The sequence below is a fragment of the Melozone crissalis genome, unplaced genomic scaffold (assembly GCF_028551555.1).
Source record: "Melozone crissalis strain CALT ecotype California unplaced genomic scaffold, PUWL_Pcris_2 ptg000027l_1, whole genome shotgun sequence".
NCBI lineage: Eukaryota > Metazoa > Chordata > Aves > Passeriformes > Passerellidae > Melozone > Melozone crissalis.
In genome coordinates this window covers 4,110,681-4,136,076 of record NW_026535805.1, presented here as the reverse complement: position 1 = coordinate 4,136,076, position 25,396 = coordinate 4,110,681, and the positions used below count along the sequence as shown (strand labels likewise).

At 42.0% G+C, this 25,396-nt stretch overlaps 1 protein-coding gene across 1 annotated transcript in view; it reads left to right on the top strand.

The window, feature by feature from the left end:
- Window positions 1–15,443: 15,443 nt before the first annotated feature.
- SMYD2 (SET and MYND domain containing 2) overlaps window positions 15,444–25,396 on the top strand; it is a 30,248-nt gene continuing 20,295 nt past the window's right edge. Inside the window, exons 1-3 of the mRNA XM_054279985.1 lie at window positions 15,444–15,625; window positions 18,249–18,312; window positions 25,199–25,309. Coding sequence (XP_054135960.1) covers window positions 15,444–15,625; window positions 18,249–18,312; window positions 25,199–25,309 — 357 coding nt within the window. The remainder of the gene's footprint in view (window positions 15,626–18,248; window positions 18,313–25,198; window positions 25,310–25,396) is intronic.

Below are 25,396 nucleotides of genomic sequence, written 5' to 3'. Positions count from 1 at the left end.
AGCAGGTAGCTGCATGTACACTAAGGCTTTGACTGTGCTGTTCTAATCTGCTCTCAGCACAGAGTTTCTTTACCTGCCTTTGTTGCTCCAAATGTTCTTTTAGGCCACTGATCTGAAGGAAGGGTCCTTGTGGTCCCGTAATGATGCTCCTTTATTTATAAAGAGATGTCTACTGGGGGGAAAAAAACAACTCAAAAAAAAAAGGTGGCCCCTGCAGTTGGGGGAAGCTGGAGATCAGAAGTTAGGTTTCCCATTTCAGTAACACATTGTACTAACTTACAGTGGCTCTTCTGTTAGCTGAGAGCATCACCCAGCTTCCAGCACGGCTACAGCTGCAGGAAAGGGCTGGCAGCTAACACAGTAATGAGTAAGGATCTATTGAGATTCACTCATTACTATTAATTTCCCCATTGCTTCCAACTGATTCAGGAGCTACTTATGGAAATTCTTCTTCTTCTGTCTCGCTGAAATCCAGTGCTGTTGCTGTCAAACCTGCCAACATGCGCAGCAATGCTACTGTGATAAAATAAGTCCAATTCTATCCCAATCTCGCTTTCCTAGGGAAGAACAGAACTCATTAAATAATTATCAACTGTGACAAGAAAGTAGCTGGCCAAACACTTGCTGCTAATCTAGGCATGACAGCAGGACTATACCTTTCAAAGCAGTAATTAGTTAGATGAACAACAACATAAGTACCAGACAATGACACGGAAAGGACTGTCCCTAAAGGACAGATCCATTATTCGTAGGGTTCAGTGTTTGTGTGACTTATGAATGTTATTTTGCAGTATAAAATTACATTTCTCCTCTGCTGCCTTTCTCTTTGTTTTCTGCACAGTTTATGGAATGGGGCGAGAGAAAATCTGGAGCTGAAGCCATGAGAGAGCAGGTGGCAGAAGCTCTGCAAGACCTTCCTTACATTCATGAAATGAGGGTGGGTGGATAGATCTCAGAGTAGAGCAACACCATCAGCCTGCACCCCCTGTCCTGCATGGATAAGAAATCTGGTAATTGCACCCTGCCCTTGTTTTATGCTTAGACTGATACTCACCCAGTGTAGATTTGTAGATTAGATCTGGTGGTGCTCACGACTTTCCTTTCTCAACAGGTCAGATTCTTAGGCGGTGTAAATTGGTGTAACACAGCTGAAGCCAGTGGAATAATGCAGATTTATCCTCAGCACACACCAAAGCAGCAGTAAGTGCCAGAGGTGTTGTCCTACCAGCTAAAAGGAATCACAAGCCCAGACTGCTACCAGTGAAAGTAGAAAGCAGGATTATGACTGCACATAGAGTCGAAGCTGAAATTACACCCAGCCAAACTTGTTTTCAACGGGACTGTTCCAGTGCTTAAAGTTAAGTATACACATAAGTGTTTGCAGGATTAAAGCCTTGGTTTGTAATGACAGAGCAAATCCAAATAGAGATGGATTAGCTGGCAGGGGGCAGGTGAGGTGGTCAAAGGCACGTGCAGTTCATCATATGGCTCTGTAATTTACTACACGATTATCACAACTACGTATTTGGTGTGAGGATATAGATATACATGCACACACGTATACACAGAGCCAAACTTTATTGGCACAGAGGCCCCACAGTCATTTCAAATTTAGACTCTGGGCTGCACTTGTTCCAGGACTGTGTGTCTATTGCCAACACACTGAAGCGCCTCAGGCTTCAGTCTGATTCTTTGTTTGCTTGCCCATTAAAGTTCTTATCCCACACTCCCTTTTGGCAGAAAATTTTGTTATTTCTGCTTTATGCTGGCCTAGACCCTTCTCTTGCCTCTGTTCCTATTAACCTATAGCAGTGACAGCCAGGAGCAAACTGAAGCAGCTGGTTGGAGATGCTACTATCAGACTGAGAAACAGCTGTTGTGCAGAGGGGCCACCCTGAAAAACTTCTCTTGCAGCATTGCTGGGCTGTAGTTTGGCCATTGCAGTTGGGGAATTGGGGAAAGAGAGAGCTTTCATTTTCAGACATTTAATTGCTGAAAAGTGTGGGGGTGTGTGCAGCATCTTTATTGGATGTCACACAGAAGTAATGCTTTCCAGGTATTTTTTGGCACTTTGCATCATTATTCTCTTACTGCCAGCATGGAATGGCCCCATGTTGCAACTCAGTGTGCAACTGACTTCCAATTTTTCTGTTTAAATTAATATTTACCAGTTGGTTATTTTTGGCAGACTATTATTGATAGCACTGATTCAAAACAAATAGCCAAATTCTGCCCTTGGTTACAGCCCATGACATTTGGAGTTAACTCTACTTTTACCAACGCCACCAAGGGCAGCCATGGTCCTTTTCCTGCCTTTTTGTAGCATGACCTTTGCTCTGTCCTTTCTTTTAGATGAGAGTCAGGCTGCAGTTTGAATAAGCTGAGATACAATATTGAGTAGAGCTCCAAAATGTATTGATTGGACACTTCTCTAAAATATTTTATAGTCCCTGTATCTTACCCTTGAGAATACCATCATGTATGAGCAGAAGAAACTTGCAAAAGCACTATAAATTAGACCTTTGCTATCAGCCAAAAAACATTAATTACTGGAGTACTTTTGTATCCATCAAAAATCAGGTGGATTAATCACTTCAGACTTATTTTAGTTATTTCTAAACTAAAGATGTAGCAGAGTCATTGACCAGGACATAGGGCCCACACTTGAATAGACTCAGAGCAGGTGAGGTACTCAAAGAAGCTGCACAGAATTTTGTGCATGTCCTGCTGTATGTTTGCCTCCTGAATCCAGGATGTTGACACAAGTAAAAACCTCAGCTATGTCTCTGGAAAAGCTGTGAAATGGCACAGCAGTGCCTGTGTAGCTGGCCTGTGGGCCCAAGGGCTGTTGCACTGGGCTCACATTAAGAGCTGTGCTTTGAACCACATTCCTGTTTGTCATCTCAAGGGTGGGAAATCGCCGAAAGAACAAAGTCAGCCACCAAGGCTGCCAAGCTAAGTTTGCTGTGACATTGATAAATATTCAAGCCAATGTCTTTCAAATGTTATTGTGAATCACCTTTCCCTCCTTCCTTCCCCTGCTTCAGTCATCTTGCTGGCTCAGAATATTCACCTTTGTCTCAGGCCTCAGCTGCCTTCACTTTATTGCATATGATTGCTATTGTCTTTGTCTCTTTTATCCGCTTCACTGTGTCTCATTTTCCTAAAGTATCTGGCACCCACTTTTCCATAACACTGTTCCTTTGTTTCAGGAAAACATAATTTCAGGAGGCAGCAGAAATACAGCTCCAAAGGCCACAGGGTGACATCCTCTCTCACCTGATCTTTATTCATATCGGGGTTTAATGGTACTTTTTTTTCCATTTCTCAAGCACCCTGCAACACCCTTCCTCCCTGACAGGAAGGCACATTTTAATTCTCATAAAAATGTTTTCCTACCAGTCTTCTGTTCTTCAGAAGTTTCAGAGACCTCTCTGTTAAATGCTGGTTTTCTCATGTGGATGGACCTGTTGACCTGGTTGTGGTTTATTACTGTTTTCACATTTTATTCTCCTTCCTAGATTTGGAAGAACTTGGACCCTTTTGTCACTTCCAATTCCTGTCTTCCCAAATTCTGTTTTGAATACTGTGGTAGGAACAATTGAGAATTCTAAATATCTGACTTGTTTGGCTTTCTAAAAGTAATATTTTTAAGGTAATACCACTAATCTTGTGTTTGTGGCTCATACATAATCAACCTGCCCCGGATATCATCAACAACACCAAAAAAAAAAGTTTCTCTCATTTCTACCAACTCAGGCGAGGATGCTGTTATGCTGTCCTTTATGTACACTTTCTTAGCTCCCTAGTGCACTAAAAAAGGGCCCTCAGTCCATTGAAATAATACAAAACCTCAGTTGCTGATGGTAGTGGTATGTGATTTCCTGTGTACGTTTTACACCAGAAGGTACAGTGCCTATTGTACGTCCCCATTTAGAACTCAAACACAATGGCTCATGCAGCTGCATGGTGACCTGCCAACAAAGTTTAAGACAGCATAGACTTCCACATGAATCTGCAGATTAATGAGACAGAGAACTATCTTCTTTTTTCCCCACAAAAGGCTACTGGCGCATTCAGAATGTGCTGCAGACTAACACCAAAGTTCAGCTCGCCACAGGAGTAGAGAGAGAAGAAACACGCTCAGGATACACTCAGAAACAGCCCAGCCCTCATGGAAAACTCCTGTGGAATCTAACACAAAACCATAACGATTTCTACAGCTTTTTTTTTTTTTTCCCCCTACCATCCTATAGCTCAGATACCTCTTCTGTTAAATTCTATACAATGGCTTAAAAAACTTCATATAAAAGATGTAATGCTCCATAGGTTTTAGAGTAATTTTATAATGTTCTGTTACATTTCTATAGGACCCCCTTGTTTCTATTCCAATTATGTTATCCAGAACTTTTCATAAAAGGCCTATCTTATAACAGGCCCTTTCCCTCTCTTTCTGTTTTTCTTTAACAAAACGTGTAGAGAGATATACATTACAAGGTGTGTTCTTACAACTCCATGATTTTAGGCATATTAAATTCCCATATGTGGCAAAAGCATTATTTGTCTTTTGGCTAGGAAGCTTAGTAAATTAGTGAAAAAACTCTCAAAGCCAGACAAATATAAATTTACAACTAACTTCTCATCTTGATTAGGCCAACGAAACAACACTAGTGTGGAAGAGAGAGAAAAACATGAGCTCAATCTTTTTTTCCTATAATTTTGAAGCAAAGCCCAAACTATAAACACTTACAGAAACCTTTCTTGGCAACTGTCGTCTCAGGACTTTATGTTAAAAGGTGAAGTAAGTAGAGCAAGGGCTAATTTATCTCCCAGATAAAAGAATTAAGGAAGTATTTGGCACATCACAGTCCTAAAATTATGATGTAATTCTTACATATCCGTCTTTGTGGAATACAGTGGTTTTGTCTTAACTGTTAATCCATTTCCATTTCCAAAATAATTTCCATGAATTTTAGGCTGCTGAATATTTATCAGTGGACAAAACCAGCAGGTATTTCAATGGTGATCTGATACCTTTGTAATCTGAAGGTGCTAATCCACTGTGCAAAGATAGCTCAGAATATTGTTTGAGCTAATAATTAGAGGCCAGATTATTCCAAAAAATGGACTGGAGAAATGAGAGCAATATAAATAGAATTTTTCATTCAAAAGGTCACCAAATTAACTGTGTAATAACAGCACTGGACTCACTAGTCCCTGTTTGGCATGTCCATGGCTCCAGACACAAAATTATCTTCACATACATTGTTCAGAAGGAAAAGGAACACAGGATATTCTGTATGATCTTATGATGAGCAATAAAAATTAGTGACTGAAGAGCTGTTGCCTAAGAAATAACTTTCATTACTCACTTTTTGCATTTATGGAGTTAGTGATCAAAAGCAGCAATTCCACATTTATGCAGGCAAATGCTGGCTATATTAAGAAATGTATAGAAGACTAAAAGTTAAGGTAATTGATCCAATGAAGGTCACATGGTCTATTATTTTTTTCTCTTCCATAAATTTCACAGAGTAACTGTGTTTTGATCCCAGAGAGGCAGGAGAGGGAAGCTTAAAGCAAAGTGGCAAGATTTAGCTTATCAATTTGAGACAACTATTTTTAGTCACTGATCCTTGACACAAGGATACCCTTGCCAGTTTTTATGGCTTGAAGAGAAGGGACCCCAGAAAGGTTTGATAAAATGAGAATGTCTTTAAAAAGGACATGTAGAAAATATAAAAGTAAGAGCAATCCTCCTTGAGTTAACTTCATTTATTAAACAAAAATTTTGTGTCAGTTTTGACTCATCAAGAGCTTATTTTGTTCATAAGAATGGCTTTGATGGTATAAAAAGGTTTCTGAATACATGAATCACAATTCAATACCATCCAAAGCATCATCAGATGTCATAAAAAAGGGATAAGTTCAAATTTCCTAAGTGTTAATATGGATTGTGTATCCACTTATTTTTATTATGAAATCTTTATTTCATTCCTGAGATGGCTATATTATGTCTTACTGCTTTCATGATTATTTCAATTCATCTAGTTCCTGCATACATTTCAGAGCTTTTCCTTTTTCACATAACTCCCTTGAGAAGCAGCTTTGCATTGACTCCTTTTCTTTCTTTTCCCTCTTTAAGAAAGTTTTGTCTCTGTGGATTTTCTCTGAAGATGCTTTAACTGATGAGCTGTGATTTCAACACTGTTCCCCAGACTGACTGAGCAGTGGAGTCTCATTCTCTCTGTGTTTGCTGAAGCTGGTACTGTGCTCCAGCTGAACACAGTTCTCAGGACTGCCATCCCAATGCATCTCCTGTTCTCTGTCTTTCTTTTGTTCCTTAAGATATTTCTTGACGTATGGAGAATCCCTCTCCCCTTCTAGAACTGGAGGAAAAGTGTCATGTTAATCTTTGGGAATGCAGACTTCTGTTCCTAGTTTTCCAGTGTTTTAAAAAGTCCTGATTTTGTTAAGTCATTTTCTGGGACAGAATAATTTTGTCCATGAGTGCTGTTTTTATTTATTATTATTTTGATGAAACAGAGTAAAATAACATGTAAATACATCCACGAAGTTCAATGAGAGCAAGATCCTGCACATGGGTCAGGGTGATCCCAAGCACAAGTACAAGCTGGGGATGAAGGGATTGAGAGCAGTCCTTCAGAAGTCATGGGGGTGTTGGTGGGTGAGAAGCTCAACATAACCTGACAAAACAATTCACCCTGGCAGCCCAGAAAGCCAGCTGTGCACTGGGCTGCATCAAAGCAATGTGGGCAGCAGGTCCAGGGAGGTGACTGCCCCTCTGCTCTGCTCTGCTCTGGTGATACCCCACCTGAGGTGTTGTGTCCAGCCCCCAACAGAGGAAGGACATTGATCTGCTGTAATGAGTCCACAGCAATGATCTCAGGGCTGGAGCACCGCTGTTATGCAAAGACAGACTGAAAGAATCTGGATTGTTCATCTTGGAGAAGAGAAAGCTCCAGGGAGACCTTACAGAAGCCTTTGTGGATCTAAAGGGACCAACAAGAGAGATGGAGAGCAACTTTGTATAATGGTAGGTAGAGATAGGACAATCTAACAGACTGGGATTCTCCAAATTGCTGTCTTAAAGAACATTTGCTTTTCCATGTGGTCAATCATATCTTTACATGCTTTACATGTATGGGCCCTGAAGTTAATTTACCAGGTGTTCCCACTGCATATGGAGATTCTGACAACTCCAAGTCCCACACAGCCTTTCTTTCTCACCCCATTGAGAGGCCTGTCAGTGATATAAACATGCAAGGCAGTCACGCAAGATAAAAGTTCTTAGAGTTTTATCACTATTTCTATTATTGCTGTTGCCATTCTCTTAACCCTGAAAGCTAATAGGCACTGACAATGGACAAGGGAGATGTATTTATCTAAAATGTACTTTTCTGTATCTAAAATAACTTTCACAGCACAATTCTCCATAGTGCTGAAAACCTGAAATCCCTGATCAGTTCACACTTATACTGCCTCCACTCTGGATCTTTCCAAGAGCATCCCCAGAAGAGTGCAATGGCCATGTGACCATGTGACAATGCTTTCCTCCAGAAAGCATTCCCAAAGGCAACACGGACAAGACTGCACCGTATTATGGGGTGCACATACAACATCCAGCCCTTCAAGTATTCCCAGTGCCACATCCCTGAGCTCACAGAACTCTGCCCCATGGAGCCACACCACAGGGGCTGCAGCTTCAGGGACATGTTATTCCATAAACATTGAGCAAACACCACAAATCAAGAGTGCTCTCCATGGGCCAAAGGCTCACTAGCCCAGGCCCAGAGCAAAACTCCCAAGTCTTTACTACATTTTTTTTTTCTCCCATCTGCTAAATGACCACCAAAAGTTTTTTTTCCAAGTAATGAGAATTCCCAAAGCCACTGGTTGTAATAAAAATACTCTATATTTGACTTAATTTTCAAATGCACTCTGGTACCTAATGCAGAGGTGGGAGAGCAGCACATTTCTGTATAAACACATCTGGAAGCTTCCAGCTGCTGCTGGTGTGATACCTCTCACCACAGTGTCCCTCTACAAATATTTAGTACTCTGCTGGACCAGGTTTCATCTTTCAAGAAATAGAATTACCTGTCATCTGATGATGGATGGTGGCTCTTGTCTCAGCAAAATCTGTGTGTTCCCTGCTGCTGTCCATGAAGAAAAGCAGGCACAGAAGGAAAAGCAGAAGAGGTGGTTGACAGAGAAAACACTTGTGGACACGAATCAGCCTGCTGAAAGATGGGCTCCTCAGACAACAGGGAATCACACCCTGAAAGAGGGAGCTGGTATACCCAAAGGATGCTCTTTGGTTTCCAGAATCCATCCACTCAATGCCTTTTTTTTTTTTTTTTCATTCATGAAATTGAACCAGGACAGTGAGGGAGGAAGGTAAGAACAATATTAGTTACAGTTCTCCCTCCTTCCTGCTGTCACTTCATTTTGTTGGAGAAGAGATTAGAAGGAGGAGTAGTAGTCTGCAATAAAAAGGAAGATAAAGGAAAATTATGACACAGAGGGCACTGAAGATTAAGATACCTGTATATGCAGCAGGGGGAAAAAAGGAGTGTGTGAAGTACGTGATACACAGAAGAAATCCCAGCAATGGAATTTGCCAGGAACTAGATGAAGGCGGTAAAATCATTAATAATGAAGAAAGTCATATTCAGTAAATATGTCTCTCCTTGATTTGGAAAAAGCAGGATAACAGCAGTATCATATCAGGCAGCCAAAGCCTTTTTCAGTCCATTAGTAACCAAATAGGATGTTAAATATCTACTTGTGATAAAAACCTGTAATTCATCAGGCCCAGATAACTTGCACCTGAGGAGTCTCAAATAGTTGGTGGAGGAAATTCTTCCTTCCACATGTTAATTTTTAATGGGTCTTGAAATAACACAGAAATTCCAGAAGACTGGAAGAAGACTGATGTTTTGCCAGTGTTCATGAAGGACGAACATGACGACCTTGGTAAATACAAGCCAGTGAACCTAACTTCAAACTGGAGAGGAGGTGAGGGGGGAGCAAAAGAATAGAATATGGGATTCAAGTGATAAAGAATGAAAGGACAGGAAGTAATTAATGCCAGTCAGCATGGTTTTATGGAAAATAGGTCTTGTCAGAAAAACCTGATTAGATTACAAATTTGGTTAAAAAGGTAACCGCCTCAGTCATATATTGCCTCAGTGATACACTGAGACATTTGTAAGGCATTTGATTTAATTTTGCAAAACATTCTGATTTAAAAAAAAAATATTGTACAGCCCTGGTGGAATATCCCCTAGCAGAACAATGCTTTTATTAAGCAGCAAATCTCAAAAATGTTTTATCTCTGGGAAGTCATCACTGAATATAGATATTTTTAGCATGGCTGGGAAAGGGTCATTCTTAGGCATAGAATTTGAATGTTTTTGTAGCTGGGTTAAGTATAAATTACTGTTGATTGTATTGCTAATGCAGTCTTTGCAAAAACAAATAGAAAAGTAACCAATATGTACATAGATGTGATGTTACATCTTTATACAGCATAGGTGGGGCTACTGAAACACTTCACATTTTCATTGATCCTATGTTCCACAATGCTGAAAAAAACCCCAGAGGTTTAAAGAATAGCTGCAAAAATCATTGTTAAAGCTGAAGAAAATGCCTTACCATGAGAACTTTATAGAATATGGAGCTATTGCTTGGTTGCAGTGAGTAAATACCTCCATCAGCAGAAAAGCAGCTCACATAATTTCCTTTTTCAACATCCCAATGTGCTTGAAAAAAAGAGTCAGGCAGTCTTAGGACCCAGGTCGCCCTGAAGGGCATCTGTTTCCACATCAGTAGCAGGATAGGTTAAATACAGCCTGGTGGCAATGGGGTGTCCCTCATGTCAGGAGGGGTGCCTGACCTACTACACACGGCAGCACTCGTGTAGGTCGTCTGCATCTGTGAAGGCTCCAAGATTTTTCTCTTGCTTGTAATCCCTCTCCAAGTAAAAGGGCAAGATAAAATGACCCTGGATAATTCAGAAAGTGTCCTGGCCAATTATCCTAGGGAGCCTCAAGGAGTTATCAGAGGATCAAAGACCCTTCTCTAGTCTTCAACTCAGAAAAGTTGCAGCTAGACAACAAAAGGAGAGGCAGGGAAAGAATGTGACAACTTAATGATGCTACAGAAACACTGGGTATGATCCTCAACTTGAGCAAGCAGGTGCCACTCCTTCAAAGTCAGTGGAGAGATGCTAATTTACACCAATGGAGAATCTGACATAATGTTTTTTTATTTGCTTGAGTCCTGCCGTGGCTCCATAAGCAAAGGTTAATGCAGGTCTGCCAGGGGCAGGCTGGAGTGAGCACAGAAAGGCAGTTGTGAGGTTGCTGATTCTGATAAAAGCAAATTGTGAACTGCAAGCATCTGAGTGTTGAGTGTCACATTCACACCTAACTGCTGCCCTTGCCTGTTCCCCACAGTCATCCAGCTCTGTCATCATGATATGTTCCTGAAACCACATTTGTGCTGCTGCCACTTTTTGTCTTTGGACATTTGTCTACAGGCTTTCTATAATGACATACTAAAATGCTTGTTAACTTCCAATGAGTGGATTACAATATGTTTAACCCAGGAAAATCACTTCCATATATTAGGCAGAAACTTGAGTCTTTACTTCTTGTTCTGCACTTGCAGTAGGGATGTTAATATTGATAAAACTGCAGGAGGCACCTGATAGGTGAGGGCAGTGAGGAGTTTGTTCTTTTCAGAAAAAAAAAATTAAATTAGGAACTTCTTCCTAGATCTCTGGGTCTTTAATGTCACAATATCTCTAAAGAGAAGTCAGACATCTCCATAGAGTTGCCCATCTTCTCCACTTCCACCAGTCCTCTCTGACTGGGAACAGAGTTCTGACTATCAACAGAATCACGGCATCTCCAGAGCATTTTTGTTTGTGTTTCAGTAGTGGGCAATGTCAACATTGTCAACATGTCAACAACTAGTGGCACAGATGTAGAAGATAACATGAGGACAGATTTTGAATGTCACACCCAGGCCCCTCCAGGGCTGGGAGCACATCTGCCTAGAGATGCATGGGTGACACACCATTCTTGCAGCCCCACCGAATTCTGAACTCGCTGCCATCCCTGAACTCCCTCCCACCATGCAGGTTATTTCCTAGAAGTGATCAACTGCACTTTTCTTCTTTGAAAGGCAGCACTTCCCAGCTCCTGCTAGGTTTTTACATTCCAACTGAATCTCTGATTCAAAACTAATAATGCACTCACTGGCTAAAAAGATGCAAATCTGAACCCAAACTACCCATAAATTGCAAAAATACCAGAAACAGCTGCCTAGCTACAGCAGGACAGAGTTTAGGACAAGCCATGACATCTACCCACAAAACTTACTAAACCAGCTTATGCTGAGTTTTTCATTACTTACACTGTACTGTGGGATAAGCTTCCAGCTGCCCCTGTCGTGAGTACCTGTACTGGTGAGCTGAAAGCAGCTAATGGTACCAAGAGGTTCAGGGGGAAAAAAATACAAAGGATGAAAAAGACAAGGTTACTATACCAGATCTCTCTGGAAATAATTGTATTAAATATAGAAAAGGTTATGTACCATTTCCACTGTCCTTTCTCTCCCCATAGGCTGCTGGCCTATGATTGTTTCTTGTACCTACCCTGTAGCTGATTTTATTGTTTATTCCTAGCTCCCCCTCCAGTTTGCTCGGGGCCCTGTGTCTTAGCCAGTGACTCCTGCTCCCTTTCCAAGTTCAGAACCTTTCTGGCTAAAGTCTGCGGTGACACGAACGCAAAAAGACAGCTCTGGGCACGGGGCATGCAGCCGTTCCTGGAGAGAGCAGCCTGCGCCGCGGCCGTACCCTTTCTGCAAGATTAAGTGATTAAGCCTAACTAAAAGTGACTAACAGGGATACATCTTTCCCTGTCAAACACAGAAGGTTTTCCACAGAGCAGCTCCAAGGTTGTGAGTGAAGGTGAACAGTTCTGCTTCTAAAGACTCCTTAATTTTAAGAAATTCAAAGACCCGGCACGACACTTTGTTCTGTGACTTTCTTAAACCTACACCCTACTTCACATCCTTTCATGAGCCATTATCTTTCTTATTTAAAGCAGACACAACAGAAGTTAAAAAAAGACAGAAGGGATGAGAAGTACAAGTCTCTGCAGATGTAAGGAATAATTTAGCAAAGTATTTTATCACCCAGTCCTGCCAGGTCTTCAACACATTCTGCAAGCACGGACTCCTCCACTCATCTTGTGAACAGTGGGGAGAGAGAGCACTCCGGTCTTTTTCTGGTTTCAGGAAACTCCCTGGTGTTGACTGTTCATTCAGCTTTTGCATGCATATTTATATGGCTAAAGCCTTGAGAGTCTTCATGGATTGATTACTAAGTCTGTGTTTTGCAATAAAACATTATTTATTTACTCATTCATAAAAACCCACATTCAGATTTTCCGATGAACATGGTACAAAACCACATAAAACAGGGAGATCCAAAAGAATATGTTTTATTTACAGGTTTTGTATAAATACAGAAAACAGAGGATGGGATAAATAACAAAGTAGTCACCAAACTGTTTTCATTAATAACTTATCAAGCCAGTTTTATTTTTGAAAAGATCCAAAGGAAGCAAAAAGCTACGCAGGCAGCTGGTTGAATTTCTCCTGGAGGGTTTGAATGGGACTGCAGGCCGGTGCTGAATTTCACTCTTGTGAATAAATCCAGGCATTATCTTTTGGAAAGCAATATCTTTCAGGGTGGAATAAAGCCTGTTTAGTAAATTATTATTTTTGTTTTTAAAACTAAATGACTCTTTATTAAAAAAGAGACCTACTGAAATTTGAATTTTTCCTCATTACCTGAGGCATAATCAAATTGTCAGCTGTTTTACAAGGGTGATAATGTGGAACAGAAGTGTGATAACATTTGCCATCATTCCAGCTGGTTCCCCCCAAAAGATACCTTCTCACAACCTTCTCATCAGTGAACCCACACGATCTTAGAGAAGCACAAGTTATTGTTTAGAACTGGTCTGATAATCAACATCAGAGAACCATTAAGTTTGGGAAACACCTCCAAGATCATCGCGTTGATAGATACAAGTGGTTGTAGACCTGTTTTATTTGGACACAGTGTAATTTGAAACACAAATTAAATGCTGACTTCTGGAAAAAATGTAGGAATTTGTCACTGATTTCAACACTGTCAGCGTGACCAGAATTTCACTACTGGAGTATATCACAGTTTTCAGATTTCAGAAGCAAATGCTCAACCATTTCATTTTACTGATACAGAGAGAAAAAAAAGCTGAGAATATTTCAAAATAGTTTATAATGCTATGACAAGATACAGCAGTTGAAGGTACGACTTAAGGGTGAAAATAAAGTATATATTTTTACTAGGGTTTTGGAGTTTTTTTAGACCATCTATTAAGAACATTTTAAAATCAAGACTAGTTACTTCCTAGAAGTTTTGCTCTACTTTGAGCAGGAATTAGTTCATGGGATTTACTAGCTTGTGCAGTGTAAGAAGTCAGAGTAGATGGGTTTAGGAGCTGCGACTCTATTTGTCAAACTATAATGGATCTATAAATTAAACAAACTGGATTGACCATAAGGGCAGTTTCCCAGTTAATGTTAATTCATTCTTAAAGTGCATACATTATCAATCACTATTTTTAAATATACTTGGATATAGAATAGTCTATAATTAAGAGTCCAGACCTTTGAGCTTGACATCTTCAATCTACACTGAACTGGGATGTAAATGGCAGTCCTCATGCACTAGCTGAGGTACTTGGTTAGATACTGCTCCTATTACTTTAACTGCATACCCCAATACCATCCCTGCAGGTCTGCAATTGGGCATGATCAACATCTAGCTGAGTTGTTGAGGGTGATAGGATAATTTTCAAGGACTGGGCCTATTTTCATTGCTCAGTCCTTCCTTGTGAAACAGTAATGTTTTAACTAATTCAAATAACAATGCTGGTCCAGGAAGATACATTATTTTTGCAGTGAATCCACTAATGTCATCATGTTACGATGGATGAGAATAACAGGGGGGTTAAAGATATGCAACTGGATATAAATGATTATATGGAATAATGTAGTGGTAGGGCCCTAGGGCACAACTATACCTTAATCTTCCTGTCCAGTTTCCCTGGGGATTCCCATCCACCTTGTCTCCTGCTGCCCCTGGGACCTGGCTCACCCCTGAGTGTGCATGGGGCTCTCAATTACCCTGCAGGGAGAGCCTGGGCTTGCCACGTTCTCTCCCTGCCCTGGTTATCTATCCAGGAGGCCTCAACACCTGAGCTCCCTGTGACCTGAACTGCAAACCTGCTCATGACAGAGGTGCCTTGGTCTGGAGGCCTTGCTGCTCCTCTCAGTGGCACTTCATCACCCTGGTGTGAAATAAGTTTCAGATTACCCCACTAACTATTCTGCTAATGCAGTCAGTATATTCCATGCTCACTATGCTCCTCCAGAACTCCAAAGGAGAAGCCTGCATGCATAACAAGCAGCTGATCCTGAAGATACTTAAAAGCTATTTCCTGAGATAACTATGATTTTCACAATATTAGTGCATAGCAATGTGGCATGGAAGTATTCCTTGGTCTTTTGGCAGACAGAAATCTTCCGAATGTGATAAAAAAAAAACAGCCACTTTCTACAGCACAAGAAAACTTGTGGTAAGGCACATAAGTTAAAAAAAACCCCCAAAACCTAAAAAACAAAAACAACAGCAAATCTTAGAGGCTGGGAAAAGCCACTGCTGTGCAGGAGGAGACCAAAATCACCTCAGTTGTACCTTTCTTCACGTGAATGGGACTCGCTTCACTGACTTCGCTGGGACCTTTGTAACGGGCTAATATTAACGTGAGGCCAGCGGGAGAGGCCCCTCTGCCCGAGATCCGGGTGGCTCCGCGGACACCGCACATAGCGTGCCGTGGGCAGCGGAGCGGGCGGGCAGGGCTCGGGGCCGGAGCTGGGGCAGGGTTCGAGGCCGGAGCTGCGGACAGGGCTCGGAGCCGGGGCACGGCTCGGCGGGCAAGGCTCCCGGTCGGTGCCGGAGCCGGGACAGGGCTCGGTGTCGGAGCCGGGACAGGGCTCGGCGGGGAGCGCTCCCGGTGCCGGAGCAGGGGCAGGGCAGCGCTCCCGGTGCCGGGGCAGAGCTCGGTGTCGGAGCAGGGGCAGGCCTCGGCGGGCAGCGCTCCCGGTGCCTGTGCAGGGCTCGGCGGGCAGGGCTCGGTGTCGGAGCAGGGGCAGGGCAGCGCTCCCGGTGCGCAGCCGCCGGCGGGCCCCGCGCCGCCCGGAGGAGGCGCTTCCCGCGGCGGCGGCAGCAGCGGCGGCGGCCCCGGCTCCTAGAGCAGCGCTGCGAGCCCGCCCGGCTCGCTGCCCTCGGCGGGATGCGCTCGGAGGCGGCGCCGCAGCTGGACGGGCTGGAGAGGTTCGCCAGCGCCGGCAAGGGCCGGGGGCTGCGGGCGCGGCGGCATTTCGCCGTGGGCGAGCTGCTGCTGAGCTGCCCGGCCTACGCGGCCGTGCTGACGGTCAGCGAGCGCGGCAGCCACTGCGACGGCTGCTTCGCCAGGTAGGGCCCGGCCGAGCCCGGCTGCTGCGGGCGGCGGCACAGCTTTACCCCTGCTCAGCTCGTGTGCTGCTGTGGCAGCGCGGAGGTCTAAAGTCAAAGCTGGTTTTCCCTGCTCAGCAGCTCAGGAGAGAGAGAGGAAAAGGAAAAAAAAAAAGTTTTGCTCTTCCCGTGCTCTGGCGGTCGCGTAGACACGTGCGTAACCATCCTCTGGCAGGAAGTTTCATTCATCCGTCTAGTTTTGTAATAACTTGGTGTTCGTTGGTTTTAATGAAGGTTTGATGCGGGAGAAAGGGTCTGCAATCGCCTAATTCACACCTCACATTCCCTAGTGCGGAGCGAATATCTATGAATGAAATGTATATATCTCCGTATTGAAATATACACAAATGCTTGTATATTACCTCTGTCTGAAACCTTAGTCTGCAAATTACTTTTACTGGGGCGGAGCGGAGGCAACGCAAGAACTTGTTTGTCTCCTGGCTGGGAATAGTGGGACTGGAGTGCTGTCTGCTCCTGAGCGCTCCGGGATTCCTGGTGCTGCAGGGATGCGGGGGCTCGGGTTTGCCGGGGCCTCTGCAGCTCCTCCTCACCTGTGGGAAGGGTCAGGAGGTTTCCAATGTTTGCCTCCAGCCTCTCAATGTGAGCTGCTGCAGGGTGTATTAAAAGGTGTATTGGGGTTAGCAAATTCTGCGTGGATATGACACGCTGGCACGGCACACCACACCATATTTTTAGAAGGTGTAGTATTTTTGTGGCTTCTGGCAGCTTGCTGAGGAATTAAGTGCTTACCTGGTTATAACTCAGAGCAAATGTTAATAGTTGCCTCAGTAAAGAAAAACAACTGTTGCAATTGTGCTATTTTTATCCACACATCCTTTTTCTTTCCTCATTACCTTATCTGCCTATGACTTGGTCACTTGATTCACCCCGCTCTTTGCATATGAGCACCTAATACAGTTCTAGTGAAGCTGGTGAAGCAAGTTCCATTAATTTGAAGAAGGGTACAGCTGGGGTGATTTTCATCACCTCCTTTACACCTTTTCCCAGCCTGTAAGGTTTGCATTGAAGTCATGTGTTTGGTTTAAGAGTTTCTTGGTTTTTTTTTTAACTCTTGTACCTAACCACAAGTTTCCTTGTGCCAGAGAAGCTGTCTGGTTTTGTTTATCATATTCAGATTTGTCTGCCAAAGGACCGGGGAATACTTCTATGCCTCACTGGTGTGAAGTAACACTGTAAGGATAATAGTTATCTCATGGAATAGCTTTTAGTAGTTATCTTCGGGAGCAGCTGCTTGTTATCCATGCAAGCTTCTCCTTTGGAGCTCTGGGGGAGCACAGCAGTCAAGGAACCCTCTGACTGCAGCAGGACAGCAGTTAGTGCGGTAACCTGAGACTCATTTCACACCAGGGTGATGAAGTGCCACGAAGAGGGTCGATGTCTGGATGCGGTAAGCCGATCCGGCAGTGCTCAGACATGTGTTCTGTGTCTGTGACTGTTGCATTAGCGCTGAACTAGCACGTACAGATTCCAATCGGTGCTGCTGGGATTTCCAAAGAGCCCTAGCACGGAGGCTGTGGGCTCCACACCAGCCGTGGGAAGGGAAACTTGGACAAGTTGTCCTGCAAGCTTTTGTGGCGACATTGGCAAAATGAGGCCGGGACATTGTATTTGCATGAGATAGTGGTTGTTACTTTAAATACGCGGTTGTAATGTCGCAAGAGGAGTCGTGGTGTTAGCTGGGCTCGCTCAGGTTGCGCCTTGTGTGCCTTGCAGATACAATCAGAGGTTGCCAGGCTCGCTGGGTTTTATGGGCTCCCGATGCCAGTGACCACCCAAATGTTGTACACTGTCACATCAAGTAACGACCCTCACCCTTGATTTGCTCCAGCGAGCTTACCTCAGTGTAAGGCTATTTATTTTATTTTTTCCTGCAGACATTTTAAAAGCATTCAGTACTGCTGAGAGATCCCTATTGCTGTCATACCAAAATGTCACTTGTTGGGTAACACATGTTCTATTTTTGGTGGGATCTCTTGCAACACATGCACTTTAAAGCAGAAAAGGACCTTTCCTCGTGGCAGTTCCCTCTGGTGGAGTATATACAAATATATAAAAGGAGAGTGTGAGCCTTAGGTCTGCTCAGAATACACAGATATCAGAGCAGACAGGGTGGGGCAGTAAGGGGCTCTCAGGTGACAGGAGGTCAAACAGTATATTTAATAACACAGTATTTTTTCTTGGCTTTTGGAGGCACTTATTCAACAAAGGTCATGCATTCTATAACCAAAGAAGCAATACAGTTGTCAGAGCAGAACCAAAGGGTTAATATTAGTGAACAGAACAATTTTAAAGTTTGCAAAACACAATAACTTTTGCTCATTATTCTTTGTGGCAAAAAACGATGCTCTGTCTAAGAGCATAGAGTAACATGTCTTCAAACCCAGCAATTTATCAAGAAAGCAGAGTGCTTTTGCATAATGAGAGTTGCTTGGAAAAATATGCTTTTGAAAGTCTAATACAGTTTTCATTGTGAAATGCAAAATAGTGTGCAAAAAGTGATCCAGTATATGCTTTTCTTTCATTCAGGTTTCTAGAACAGAATAACTTCTGTTTTCTTTTTAAGGAAAGAAGGATTGTCCAAGTGTGGAAGATGCAAACAGGCCTTTTACTGCAATGTGGAATGTCAGGTACGGTCATGCATTTTGTGAGGGTGGGGGAAGGAGGGTGGGGGTGCAGAACTCCAATTTTTGTTTGTGTGGCATTGATATGCTCTGATTGTAGCTCTGGTTAATAGCAGTCCAGTCAGTTCCAGTGTCCCACAGATGCTGACCATGGAGTTGTGCATTGGACAATTACAGGATTTCGACATGGTCTGCATGAGTCTTTCAAGATCAGTAGCTTCAGGGCTTGGTGCCACTGAGACTTTGATTAGAGCTGCCTGTCAACCCACTAATTATGTCTGTATTACTTCTTCCTTTAAGGACAGACCTGATAATTTAGCATTAGCTCACTAAACTGGTAAGAGATCCTGTGTCTAATGGAAAAAAAATCAAATCTCTAAATAGCATCTAAGGAGAGAGAGAGTTTTTTTAGGATTTTTTTAAAGAATATTTGAATATTTTGAGTATTGAGACTACCACAGCTGATGGTAGTCATGACCATTTGAAACCTATCGGGTTTTCTCCTGAGCTTATTCAGTGTAGCAACTTCTATTCTTTTTTGTTTTTAAAGGATGTATAATGTAAGTTCATACTAATAAAGTAGAGCAATACAAAGATGTCCAAAGCATTTGCATGCAGTTTTCACTCTGTTTTTAATTCAAATTAGAATAAGCATCTTTAAAGAAAAGAGAGGAAAAAAAGAGACAGGATTAGACTATTAGAATCTAGCCTTTTTGGGCCCTCAGCTTGATGGGGAAGAATGATCTGGTTTCTGTGTGGAAAAACCCATCTGGGTTGCTGGTTGGATAACGTGAGCTATGCCAGGTCTGTGCTGCTGGGCCCAGAGTGTGGAACAATGCTTATGAGGGATTTGAGTGACCCAAGGCCTGGCATGCCACTGTGTGCTGGCTATAAATAATCCCAACCTTGTCCCACATGTTAACGTGCTCCTGGCTGCATGGGGCCATGGCAAGTGGCTCTGTTGTCATTACCTGGTCAGAGATGTCCTGGTTTGTGCTGCCCAGTTCCCAGGCACTTTGAACATGGCTGTTGCTTTTATTTCGAGGATGTCTCTTGTTCTCCTGTTGCACAAGTTTCAAAAGAAGCCTGATCTCTCCTCAGTTTTCCTTCTATTCCCTCCCCTACTTCCTGCTTTCGCACAGAATCCTAGTGAGTTGTGGGTGAATCAAATAGCCTTTTGGTTTTGAGGCACCAGGAGAACTCAAAAGGCTTAACAGAAATGAGGTTTTTACAAAACTTGCAGTACTTCATAGAATTTCCAAAGTGAAAGCTTACTGTATGAGCATCTTTAAGGTTTTTGAGAGAAATCTGGATGAGCTTTAAAGTCAGTGTAGAGAAAGCCTATGTTTCTTCCATGAAAAATGCTTGTTTCTAAGAAATGTTTCTTCATGTCATTATTTCTTGCAAGCTTTTAACTAGATGAGGTAAGGAAATCCTTGAACAAAGCAGCTGTTTAGCAGCTTTTTTCTGAAACAGTTTCTTCTCTTACTATATAAAATGTACAACAGTTTATGAAACAGCTGTGCAAGATTTTCTGAAGTAGGAAAGCTCAGTAATTTGTGCTGGGAAAAACAGCAAATAGATGTCATGTTGGAAGTAGAAGAACTTATTTCTTCTCATCCATGGTCCTTTGCTTTCATCACCAAGTGGCCCTTCCTCAGGGTCCTGACTTCCAGCCTTGACAAAGTTTATACTTTTATGTTTACAAACAAGGAAGGATTGATTGATTTTATTTTTTTTCCCTGTAAAGTTTTGTACATGTATTGCCTTTTTTTTAGATTGATTTTTTTTTAGTCTTTATGTTTTGGTGGTCAGAATTCTCTCTCTCTAGAGGGACATGTTCCAAGAGTAAAAACCTGAACTGCTTGAACTGTGTCCTTAAGTCTGCTAAAGCTGATGCTCAGCAAAAGCTTGTCTGTCTGATAAGTTAGTGAATTAGAATTTTTCCTCCTGTTGCTGTGTGGTATGGTGCTCGAGATATATTTTTTTAGATTTTGTTGATGTCTAAACTATAGTATGACATGCACAGGTACTAGTACCTCATCCTTGCTGGTAATATACAAATGGCTTTTGATTCTCTAGTTTATATAACACTGTCTTCCATCTTTTGGGCCCTTCTGAGTCAGTCTGATGAAATTTATGAATGTTGCTGAGATTGAATTCTTTGACATTCTTCCAAAATTACTTTCAAGCACAATATTCTCTAGAAACTGGTCTCCACTGACTGTATGTGCTACACAGACAGCCTGCACTGCATCTTCATCCTTGTCTTGTTCAAAGGCACTTTTCAGCAGTTCAGCAATTCTTTGTGAAAGCTAAAAAGGATATCTGTGCCTTGATACTGAATTTGTAATGCTGGAATGTACAGGAAATGTGTCCCTTTTGCCTGCATGGATGTGAGACATCATGAGACACTCATAAAAGGCCAGGGCTGTACTTGAGAGCTGTCATGGTATTGTTAATTTCATTTTCATTTTATAAGTTAATTTTTCCCTGTAAATCCATTTTTTTTTTTTGTCAATTCAGTGAAAAATTGTATGCACCCGACAAGGACATGGTATGATTTCATATGTTGGTTGGTACCTTGTTAGTCAACACAATGCAGTTAGACAAATGTTTACCACATGAGGCATAGTGGGATAAAAACCCAAAGCTTTTGAGCTTGCTCTTTTCTTACTTAAAGATGTCCTATACCACAACTCATAGGAATTCTTGCTCATTGTGGGGAGACGTGGATCTAGAGGACTGGATCTATGCACACACACACACAGGCTTTGGCACAGCTCCTTAATGTTCCTGTTTTGGTCTCTTATTTTGCTTTTGGGATGGATAACCACATGTTTCGCCTACATTAAGCTGCATGCTTGCATGGGTGTGGATTCAGGGCATGTAAGAGTGGAAGTTGCCTTCGCTGCCTGTCCTTGCTGCTCTTAATGTTTGGTGGGTGGAATCTAGTCTGGGTTTGCTGGGTCTTTCTCTCCCCAAGCCCTAATCCAGGTCTCCTTTAAAAGGGATTGTGATTTCCAGCAGATCACACCGTCCCACTCTCCAGTTTCACCTCCTTGGAGCACAGGCCTGTTGTTATAATAGTGGCTTTCAGCCCCCATCTGCAGCTGTTTGGGTCTTGACTTCTTAAGTTATAATAATTTTAGTCAAGCAGGAGGAGACTTGTGCTCATTTTTTCTCTTTAGAAATTAGCTGCTGGAACACCCTGAAGGGAAATGTTTTAAGAGGGTTATGTGGTTGCAATTTTGGACCTGGTGAACATGAACCAGCTACTGGAACTCCTCTTGCTGTTATTTACTCATAGCTTTCATTTATCCCAAAGAGAGTGGAGATAGCTAGCCAGTGTGCAGAAGGAGATGTTTCTGTGGTGAATTTCAGCATTTGAAATATGTTTTGTACAAACCACTTATGGGGTTTTTTTAACATGTCACATTAAAGGCTGCTGTAGTTGGTGTTGCTGGAGTGAGTGAAACAGGTATTTTTACCAGCTAGTAAGCCTCAAAATGTAGTTGCACACCTGTAATTAGGATTAAGCAGGTGTGTTTTAAATGGGACCTTGTAGAAATTGCCTGCTCCTCTTTGTTAAGATGTAGAAAAAAATACAAAATTTTTTGCTTTGATGATTCTGCACAAAAGGATTTTGACACTGCAAGATTGTGTTGGATGTTTCTCCCCCCTATAAAAAACTTTCCCAGTGTATTTTTCTTTGGTAAATGTCTCCTGTGAACATGTTAAATGTTTGCCCTCAGTCAAATAACCTCTATAGCCCAGTGCTTGGTAAATGATGATGGGGAGGGATGGCTGTGAAGATAAATAAAACTTCTGCCTTCACTGCTTGGTGAAAGGCTGTATCAGAGAACTTTACCAATTAATATCAGACATCAGAAGTTGCCTCACTGGAATTCAGTTAAGGAGTTGGATGCCATTTGATCACAATTGGGCCTTAAGATTCTGAAGAAGTGAGCTTTACCCGTGCACTGGCTTGCCCATCATTTCTCTCTGCTATTTATGTGTGTTTCCTTTCAATTGAACGAAATAGAACTTTTTATTTAGTATTGAAAAAGCCTATGTGAAATAGGGGGTATGAGGACATTTGTTTGGACTAGAGTTTTGTTTTTTTTAATATTATATTTTGTCACTTGTTGTTTTTCTCCTCCAGTGAGGTATAAGACAGTGTTCTGGGAATCAATCCAGTAGTCCTGGATGGCAGAATCTTTTTGAAGAACTTGGTGAAGAGGAGTGTTCCCATGTGCTTTGATGTAAAAGGCATAAAGTTTAAAGAACTTCCCTTCCAAAAATGTTGTCACTCCTAAATGAAGGGGAAAATATTGTGGATGTAATGATAATAGGAAGAAAATATCATTAATGTAGCATTAGGGATTCAGCTAGAACAATGCTACTTGTTATAATTCAAACTACCTGGAGGAAAACGTGGAAAAGAATGCAAAATACAATCCTGCTGTGATCGCAGGGAAAGCTGCTGTCATGGTGCTTCTATCCCAGATATTACTCAGTCATCAGAACTCTCTTTTTTTTTGTGGTGTTTCAGGCTTTTATCTCATTTTGCACAATTCAGCCATATCTTGTCCCTTTAACCTCCCTACTAGTTCATATAACTCAGTGTGATTCTGCCTGGGGAAAGATTTTAATTAACGATGTGTAAAGAATAAAGGGACAAATGGATTTTTTTTTTTAAAAAACACTGCTTCAAGACAGGCACGTGATTTTGCATTTTGATTTTTTGTTTTATCAGATAATTTCTCCTGTTTATTTAATGGGTGTGTATGGATGAGAGTCCTGCAAAGCTTCAGGTTCAGTGCCTTCACTTTTTGAACAAGCATGCTAAAGTTAGTGGGTGTCCAGGGTAAGCAAGAAGAGGTGAGAAATGAGATTTCCCTCTGTGTCTTTTTAGCCTTTAGCCTGTAGATTCCTAAGCAAAGGCTGTCAGGAATTTTCCAGAAAAGATTTTGGGGCATACATGGGAAATGGGTCTCTCTGGGGTCATTTTGTAGTGTGACAGCTGTAGGAGAGTTGAGAGTGTAATTTCACATGACATGATTACAGTGTAATATACTATTTTGGTTCTGGTCTGTATTGCCACATCCTCTTAGAATATTTACACTGGAGCTTATTTCAAGCAGGCTGTATGTAGGTTTTTTTGGAAGTACCATACAGGGATATTGAGGACAGCAAAGTTGACATTGTGAGGGGCTTGAATACCCTTGCAGTGTTGCACTGCTTCAAACCGTACCCAAGGCCAGGGCAGGTGCTGACCTTTCTTTTCCTAATAAAATAACCTCCTAAAGCTGTCTGTGCCCGGCACACTTAAAATAACTGTTTTCAGTGGAAGAAATTTTGGTGTAGTAACTCTGAAATGAGTAATTTTGGCTTTTGTTTTGGTCTGCAAAACCTGCAAATAAGCTGAGCAGCCGAGGCAGGAGGCACTGAGGGTCCTGATTCCCCGGAGTGTTCCCTGCTTTGGGGTGCTGTGTGTAGTTCCCACAAGGAATCCATCTCCCAGCAGACCTGTGGCATCTCTACCAGTCCTGTGTAGATGCTTCAGACAACCTCCAGTGTGTCTCCCTGGTCTTCCAAACAGCTCTTGCCTTTAGTGGTTAGGCAGCTGAGGGAAATTGTTCCTTCTGTGCCACTCAGTCACTATGATAAGCCGTATTGTTGGAACTTTTAAATGACTATTAATTATCTAAAATAGTAATTATTTATTTTTTAATTAATAAATGATTTAATTATTGTTGGGTTTTTTAAAAACTGGGTCTGAGTGGGCCAACTCAGGGTCTGCCATACTGAGTGAATCACAGTAATGGGATTTCAGAACATTCTGGAAGGTGCTAAAAGTTTTTCAAGTTTTCACTTACAGATTTGTAGGGTTTGTTGTATTTTTCTCTTCTCGTGTTTTCCACCAGTTTCAATCTGGTATGAAAGCAAAATTTGATGCTTTCTAAGCAGACAGAAAACTATAGATCTGTTCTAATATAGTGTTATAAATGTGTGTTTGGGATGAGATATAGCAATAAATAACTGCATTGCTCGAATATTTCCATGTTTAAATGAATTAATAAAATGAAATTTGATGCAGTCTGAGGACAGCCTGGGCTAGTGCAGATTGTTTATATGTGATTCTGTGCTGTTGTTTGGAAGATTCTGTGGCCTCGGGTGAAATTTGTTGAGTGACAAAAGCCAGTGTGTGCCTTTTGCCATCACTCCTGTGTGTTGTTACTGTCTGTTGAGCTAGGAATATGCTATGCATTACCTAAACGATATTCTATACATTTAACTAAAATGTTTGTCTGTACTAGTGTTTTTTCATTGTCTAGCTGTATTTTTATTCTTCAACATTTAAGGAAAAAAAATCTGATAATTCCATCAGAATGCTTGTGTTTGACCTTACAGTCAAATGTTTGTTAGTGATTGTGAATCCATTGACTTCAGACACATTACTCCTGATTACAGCAGGGTCACCTCATAGTGAGGGGCCAAGGTATTAAATGGAAATGAACCCAATAAAGTCATCAAGCTCAGACCTACTGCGTCCTCACATGCTTGATCTGAACAATAAGAACTGGTGATTTATAAATCATGTTGTCTGTTTGCTCCTCTGTCATTTAATACTTTTTTCCGTTGAGCAAATGAAGATGTTCTGACCTCAGCTCATCCCTTATGGATTTGTTTGGGAAAAAGCAGGATAGCTCTGCCCCTTAAATGTGACTCAAGCTTTTGTTCCCATTCACTGAACGTCACCTTCTTTTTTAAAGGAAACACATTTCACTTGACCTCTAGGATCTGGCAGGACTTGCTTCATCCCCTTTTTCATAAGTTTATCTCCATTTTTTTCTTTTTTTTAAATTATTTTTTCCTCTGTTTTCAGAAGGAAGACTGGCCAATGCACAAGCTGGAATGTGCCTCCATGTGCACTTTTGGGCAGAACTGGCAACCCTCAGAGACTGTGAGGCTAACAGCAAGGATCCTTGCCAAACAGGTGAGCAGAAGGCAAGGCTTGGCCTGGGAGGTTTGCTCCTGCTCTGGGTGCCGGGAGAGGCAGGAAAATGAAAATTGACCGACAGTA